This window comes from Gekko japonicus, unplaced genomic scaffold, assembly GCF_001447785.1.
Source record: "Gekko japonicus isolate JY-2015 unplaced genomic scaffold, Gekko_japonicus_V1.1 scaffold3446, whole genome shotgun sequence".
Lineage (NCBI taxonomy): Eukaryota > Metazoa > Chordata > Lepidosauria > Squamata > Gekkonidae > Gekko > Gekko japonicus.
Window position 1 is genome coordinate 68,354 of NW_015163713.1, and position 7,948 is coordinate 76,301.

At 53.1% G+C, this 7,948-nt stretch overlaps 1 protein-coding gene across 1 annotated transcript; it reads left to right on the forward strand.

Annotated features, from left to right (window-relative positions):
• Positions 1 to 4,096: 4,096 nt before the first annotated feature.
• Positions 4,097 to 5,449, forward strand: LOC107107529 (succinyl-CoA ligase [ADP-forming] subunit beta, mitochondrial-like). Its single transcript, XM_015407840.1, has one exon. It carries the CDS (start codon positions 4,097 to 4,099, stop codon positions 5,447 to 5,449), a length of 1,353 nt encoding a protein of 450 aa, XP_015263326.1.
• The last annotated feature ends 2,499 nt before the right edge of the window (positions 5,450 to 7,948 follow it).

The window sequence follows — 7,948 nt, forward strand, 5'->3', positions numbered from 1 at the left end:
CCTGAGCCTCCCACCAACAAGCATTCCTTTTGCTCATCGGGGCCAAACTTGGAATAGGTCCGGTCAGGCCTCTTCAGGGGTTCACAGATTGGGAAGACCAGATTCACGTTTTTTTTTAAGGGGTGTATTGGGTGGGAGGGGGTGACTGATGCCTCTGCTTCACAAGTTGAAAAGCTCTGCTTCGGTTCCTGAAAGACCCGGCTCTGCCTGGGACCCTCGAGAGCTTCTGGGGGTGGCTGGCCGGTTCTGTGGACTGACTCAATGGCACGTGGTCCCCGGAGAAGCCTCCCTCTGTGGGGACTGGGACTTTGAAGGCGAGTCCCTTGGGTGGAGGGAGCTGGCAGCACAAAAGGGTGAAATGCGCCCTCCTGGGGATGGTGCCACTCAACTCGGAGCTGGCCGGCCGCCGCCCTCCTCACACTGTCCTGCCGCTGCGTTCAGAGCTGAAAGGGGCTGGGTGTCCGAGGAACCCCACCCTGTTTTGCAAAGGAGGACAGTTGCCCAGGAGTCCTCCTCACCCCCAACTCTCACAACCCACGGCCTCCACGTATCCCCTGTGCAGGAAGCAACTGTGTACGTGTGTCCGGATGATGCTAGGGAGAGGCCAGCCACATGGGCCAGGGGAGGTCCAGATCCCACAAGTGTGCGGAGCAGTTTTTAAATTAGCTCCTGGGGGCCTGTCTGGTTCACAGCAGCCGACCGCCTCGGGAGTGCAGTCGGGGGGGAAATGCTCTGGCCCATCAGCAGAGAGACTAGGCCCGGGAGCCTCCTTCCTCTGGCAAGGGCAGCCAGTTGGAGAGATTTAATAACCGGTATTTATTTATTTGCTTTGATCTGAGACCACTCACAGGGAGGGCGGTACACAAAGAAGAACAAGAAGAGACTGGATTTATACCCCGCCCTTCACTTGGAGTCTCAGAGCAGCTGACAAACTCCTTTCCCTTCCCCTCCCCACAACAGACACCCTGGGAGGTAGGTGGGGCTGAGAGAGCTCTTGACAGAAACTGCTCTTTTTCAAGAACAGCTCTTGTCAGAACTTGTGACTAACCCAAGGTCACCCCAGCAGGTGCAAGTGGAGGAGTGGGGAATCAAACCCGGTTCTCCCACATTAGAGTCTGCGCACTTCACCACTGCACCAAACTGGCGTCCAGGAGCAGCTTAGAAGCTAGCAAGGTTTCCAGGGGGTGAGCTTTCGGGAGTCAGGCTTAATATTAGGGACAAACTAGTATCGCCTGAACAGGTCTCTGAGGATGATCTTAACATGGAGGGAGAATCAGGGAAGGCAACCAGAGCAGACAGTTAACCAGGTAAATGTGAGTCCAGTGACACCATTAAGGCCAAGAGAGTGTAATTCTGGAGATAAGCCTTCGTGTGCATGCAACGATCTGCAGGACTGTGCAGGCACATGAAGGCTTATGTCCAAAATCAAACTTTGTTGGTCTTAAAGGTGCTGATGGACTCGGGACTTTGTTCTGTCGCTTCAGGCCAAGACGGCCACACACCTGAATCCAGGTAAATGTGTGTTCAGCTCATGTGAGCCAAGACGCCTAGAGAGCACTGTGGCACGGAAGCTGCCGGAAGGGAGGGAGAGTCCAAACTCAGTCCTGAGCAGTGTTCCTTCTAAGCTGAGTAAGGGTGAGGTAGCTCACAATTTTTTAGCCTCCGGCTCACAAATTTCTGTCTTGGCTCAGGACGGATGGCTCCAGAGCAAACTCATTTATGCAGTAGCCCAATGGCTCGCTCACAATGTTAAATGCCAGGAGCTCACAAAGTTGAGTTTTTGCTCACAAGACTCCACAGCTTAGAGGGAGCCTTGGTCCGGAGTGGTGCTCAAGAACAGGGACGAGATGTTGCCTTCTCTAGGAACACTTACCTGGTGCCTCATTGCAGGAAAGATCCCGTACAAGGTGGTTGGCTGGAGGAGCCCAATTCTCCCCAAGCCAGCCGCTCTCTGAGCATGCAGGGGACAACACGTGGCTCTTCCTGTGCATCAGAGAAGGCCTGCCTCACAGGGTTGTCGTTAGGTCTACTAACCGCGGCTTACGAGGCCATCGTATGTATGGCCAGTACTTCATATGCTCCAAAACAGGAAGATCCCTGCCCCAATGAGTTTACACTTTGCATTAGGCAATGGGGATAGACCAGGGGGAGGGAGGGGTGTGGTCAGGTGCTGCAGCAGAGACGGAGCAAAAGCCTGCCTGGAAAGGGAGACTCGGAAGAGGGCTCCGCGGGACCCTGAGGCTGGCTCTGTGAGGCAGTCCAAGGCCAAAGGCAGTGGGCCTGGCTGGCACCGGGCTCCGGGGGGACCGGCTCGGGCCTCTCTCCCCTCTTGCCAAGGCAGGTCACGCCATGTGCCGGGCTGATCCGGGGGGGGGGGCACGTGGGCCACCTCCCTGGGACCACACGAGGGATCTGTGGCTGATCCAGAACGCTGCACTGGTGCCGAGAGGGATGCGGCTGCTGCCGCCGCTGCTGTTCCCAGTGAGTTGGCATTCTTCAGGGGTAGTATTGGCAGGCTCATAACAAATGCAGGGAATTCACAACTACCTCCCCCCCACACACACACACACCTATATCCACAGCTGCCTCCACCCTCACTTTGTAACACATGTCTGATTTAGGGTTGCCAGCCTCCAGGCGGGGCCTGGAGATCTTCTTTTACAACTGATCTCCAAGTACAGACATTAGATCTTCTGGAGAAAATGGCTGCTGTGGATGGGGAGTGGGGGGACTCTTCTGGCCCTGTACCCTGCTGAGGTCCCTCCCCTCCCCAAACCCCACCCTCTGCAGCCTCCACCCCCCCAAATCTCCCAAGTGTTTCCCACTCCAGAGCTAAATAAAGAAGAAGAAGAAGAGATTGGATTTATACCCCCCGCCCTTCACTACCCGAAGGAGTCTCAGAGCGGCTGACAGTCTCCTTTTCCCTTCCCCTCCCCACAACACCCTGTGAGGTAGGTGGGGCTGAGAGAGCTCTTGACAGAAACTGCTCTCTTTCAAGGACAGCTCTTATCAGAACTAGGGCTTGCCCAAGGTCACCCAGCAGGTGCAAGTGGAGGAGGAGTGGGGGAATCAAACCCAGTTCTCCCAGATTAGAGTCCGCGCACTTCACCACGACACCAGACTGGCTCTCTTTATTTAATTTAATATTTAATACCAATTGAAGGGCTTAATTTGCTGTAAAGTTGCAGGTCTAAGTGATCTTGCCACACAGGCGACTTTTCCACAGTGAAGCCGCACCTCTTTTTTGTTACCAAATTGTTTTTCTGTTAAAGATGCTGATTCTGCAGCTTTTGGGGCATTGGGATTAATGCACATTTCGGTAGAAAGATATCCTTGAAAAGCCAGTGGCAAAGATTTTGACACAAAAAAAGTGAATATACAAATGGTGAAAAAAACTGTGTTGTGACAAAGTGCTTTAGACTGTACAATACGCTTTCCAACGATTTAATAAAATGCTTCTACATGCAAAGGTAGATCTTATTACATTTGGCAGAAAACGTTTATATATTATTTACAATCGGTACATATATATTTCAATGGCTGTGTCATCACACTTTCTGGCATTTTGGAAGACAGGCTAAATTAAGAAGAAAAACATGTAGACAAAGATAAGAAAGGTGACCCTGAAGAACGTCTGAGCCCTTCTGATGTATATGACGTTTTCATTCCGGGATCCCCGGTGTCTTTTAGGGTGGGACTTCATATTACCTCTGCAAACCCAGATTCTCTGTTATTCTAAAAATACTACAACATATAAATGACAGCGGCATAAAAATTAACAGGGCTTGCAGAATGCACCCATCAACTGGAATGGCTTCATGAGTAAAATAATATATTCTTCTGATTGCTTTCTTTCACATGAATTCATTCTAGTGAGCAGAGCTAGCTCTGATTGGAGGGGCGGGGAGAGTGGAAAGCCCCGCCCAGGGAGGCAATGATGCTGTGGATGGAATCTTTGCCCTGGCCAATGAGAGGCAGGCGGGAGCAGTTGCAGAAGGAACTTTGGTGGCCTTCCATACAAAAGGGCAGTTGAGAGGCCTTTTGCAGCAGAGCAGGAAGAGGAAGCGCCGGAGAGGGGCACAGGCCAGGGGTCACCATGCTCTGCAGCCGGGCCGTGGCGAGACTGAGGGGGAGGGCCTTGGTGCTCGGTGGGGGTCCGGGGCTGCTTCCTCGCCCCAGGTTTCCTGTGCAGCATCAGCCGCGGAGGCACTTGTCCCTGCACGAATACTTGAGCATGAGGCTCCTGAAGGAAGCGGGGCTCCGTGTGCCGGAGGGGCAGGTGGCCAAGACACCGGAAGAAGCTTACAAAGTGGCCAAAAAAATCGGCACGCAGGACCTTGTTGTCAAGGCCCAGATCTTAGCTGGCGGCCGGAGAAAGGGAGTCTTTGAAGGTGGCTTCAAAGGCGGGGTGAAAGTGGTCTTTTCCCCGGAAGAAGCCAAGGACGTCTCCTCCCACATGATTGGGAAGAAGCTCTTCACCCGGCAGACGGGAGAGAAGGGCCGGATCTGCAACGAGGTCTGGGTCTGCGAGCGCATCTATCCCCGGAGGGAGTGCTACTTTGCCATCGCCATGGAGAGGGCCTTCCAGGGGCCGGTCCTCATCGGCAGTTCTCAGGGGGGGGTCAGCATCGAGGAGGTGGCCGCAAAGGATCCCGAGGCCATCATCAAAGAGCCGGTGAACATCATGGAAGGCCTGAAAAGGGAACAAGCCCTTCGGCTTGCGGAGAAGATGGGGTTCCCCACCGGCTTGGCTCGTGAAGTGGCGGATAGCATGATTAAGATCTACAACTTCTTCATTAAGTATGATGCCATCCTAGTAGAAATCAACCCCCTGGCCGAAGATTCAGCGGGGTCGGTGATATGCATGGATGCAAAGGTGACGTTCGATAGCAATTCCGCTTTCCGCCAGAAAGAAATCTTCAAGCTTCAGGACTGGACCCAGGAGGACATAAGAGACAGGAATGCAGTCAAGGCAGATCTCAATTACGTAGGCATGGAGGGGAGCATCGGCTGCCTGGTGAACGGGGCTGGCCTGGCGATGGCCACCATGGACATCATAAAATTCCACGGAGGCACGCCGGCCAACTTTCTGAACGTGGGCGGCAGCGCTACGGTGCAGCAGGTCACGGAGGCCTTCAAGATAATCACTTCCGAGGACAAGGTGCAAGCCATCCTGGTCAATATCTTCGGAGGCCTGATGCGATGCGACGTTATCGCCCAGGGGATCATTATGGCAGCCAAAGATCTGGACTTGAAAATACCAATCGTTGCCCGTCTCCAAGGCACCCGAGGTGACGACGCCAAAACTTTAATCGCAGAGAGCAAGCTGAAGATCCTCGCCTGCGATGACTTAGATGAAGCCGCCAAAATGGTCATCAAACTCTCTGAAATCATGATCCTAGCCAAGGAAGCGCCGGTGGATGTGAAGTTCCAGTTTCCAGTTGACTGAGGCAGCCCCTGAAGCATCCGTGGTGCTCAGTTCTCTGAAATCCCATTCTCTGATTGGCCACTACTTTATTCTCGTGGTCTTTATTTTACTGTTGGTATTCAAAATAGCCAATGTAATTTCCCAGGGACTGTAGTGTTAATATCCACCTGTAGATGCAGCTTACAGCCGTGCATACACATGTGTTTTATTTGTGTGATATTATTTGTTTTAGAAAATACATCTCTTACAAATAAACGATTTGAAGCTGATGGCTGCCTGTTGTCATACTGGTGATGAAAAACGGAATGATGTGACTTGCTATGTGCTCTTGTAGGCTGTTGTGCAAACGGCCCACGAGCCGCAGTCCGTTCCATTGAGCGGGAACCCAGAGTACAGCACTGATTAGAGGATCGCTGCTGATTGAAAACATTTCCATGTAGCTTGCAGCGGAGCAGCCGACTCCCTGCTCATGCACACTTGCACAGGGTGCTTCTCCACTGCTTTTGGACATTTCAGGCCAAACCCAACATACTCTGTGAGTTCTGGTTGGTTGGTTGTTTAACGTAATTTTCAGGAGCCCGGGGCTCTGAACTGGATTGGGAGTGTGGCACGAGAGGGGAGATGGGTTTAAGACTTCCCCCTGCAGCAGTTTTTGGACCTGAAATGGCCCCAGGGAGCCAGTGTTTGCTGAAGAAGAGGAAGAGGAGGAGGAGATTGGATTTATACCCGGCCCTTCACTACCCAAAGGAGTCTCAGAGTGGCTTACAAACTCCTTCCCCTTCCTCTCCCCACAACAGAAACCATGGGAGGTAGGTGGGGCTGAGAGAGCTCTGACAGAAACTGCTCTTTTTTCAAGAACAGCTCTTATCAGAACTGCGGCTTGCCCAAGGTTATCCAGCCAGGTGCAAGTGGAGGAGTGGGGGATCAAACCCGGTCCTCCCAGATTAGAGTCCGCGCACTCAACCACTACACCAAACAGGCTCTAAACTGGGGAGGGGGGGAGTTGTGTGGGCCGCTCTCTGCGGAAGATCCAGAGCTAAAAGTCTGGTGTATTTGTTGTTTCTGGTTCTCCCGATCCCATATCATTTTGCAGGTGACCAAATAAAAGTTATTTCTGAGTTGCTGGGTAGACCTTAAAAGGACAAGAGTTGCAGAAGGTGGGGGGACGGGACAGAAAAACCAGGAGGCTCGACAGCCGACGAGTTCCCAGCATGGGCTGTGGGTTGCCCATAAACTGGGACAACATCATCCCTCCATGGGATTAACTCAGCCACAAGCCTCTGTTCCCACAGCTCCAGGTAGAGGATTCCGTATAAGGTGCACTTCCGCTTCCTCCACCCATTGAGATTTCTGCAAACCTGGCAGGAAGGAGAGAGTCCCTGGCTGACTTTTGTATTGGTGACTGAGTGTAGGGTGTTTGGTCTCCTCATATTCTCACCTTTCTGACATGGCAGAGTGTCAGCTAGGCTGCCACGGGGGTTGGGGAGTTCATTCCGTGTCTTGTTAATTGCTATTGCATTCCTATCCCTGCTGCTCTGCCTTTTGCTGAAATGCTTATCTCTACAGATGTGCAGGAGGAGGTTGTGTTGTCTGGAGGGCTCCTATGTACCGTGAGAGACTCCTGGTTCTCAGCTTTAGCCACCTAACGGTTGCCTGACTTATCCCGCGCACGGGAGGGTGCCTAAGTGGCCAATGCCATTGGGGGGGGGTGCATACGAATACCCTATAATCCTATTATGCTCTAGTGGCTGTGGCCATTCTTAACAGTGCCTGTGTTACTGCATCTATAGCTTTGCAATAAAAGTATAACCGTTCCTGAATGCAGGTGCTCCGTTGTGAGCTGTGGGTTCTGACACCGGGTCAGGGCTGGAAAAAGAAGGGAGGAGGGAAACGGAGAGGATGAGGGGGTTGGAGGCCCCTTCCCTAGGAGGAGAGGCCGAAGAGTCCCTGGGACTTTTCAGTTTAGGGAGGAGATGACTGGGGGGAAGCACGCCTTAACATGGTGAGGGGGGTTGTGTGTGTCAGCGAAGCCGAGAGCAATACCACGAGGGGTTTAGACCCTGTCAAGGGGCCAGACGCCCAGCGGAGTCACTCAAGGCAGAGCCCTCACAGCTGAGGCACCGGCCAAAGGTTCATCCGCCCCTTTCAGGGATCAACGGCCACATCCGCAGGACAGGACAGGCCGTCCCAGTGGGGAGGGGGGCGGAGGGGTCCTCAACGGGAAGCTCCCGGGCAGTGGCAGTGGCGGAAGGCGACCCTGGCGGAGGGTCTTTCGTAAAATACAGCGGTGCCACTTCAGCTAACCCTAATTAGTACTGCGCAGGAGGAGGAGGCCATGGGAAACCACTTCTGAGATCATCTCTTGCCTCGAAGACCCAATTATGAGACAAATCTTTTTTTGGGTAACCATAAACTGGAAGCGACTTGACAGCCAACTTCACACACACACACACACACACACACACACACACACACACACACACACACGGGGGGGGGGGGGAGGGGAGAGAGAGATATAAA

Excerpts from the sequence above, each read along its gene's own strand:
- LOC107107529 (XM_015407840.1), top strand. The coding sequence starts at position 4,097 with ATGCTCTGCAGCCGGGCCGTGGCGAGACTGAGGGGGAGGGCCTTGGTG.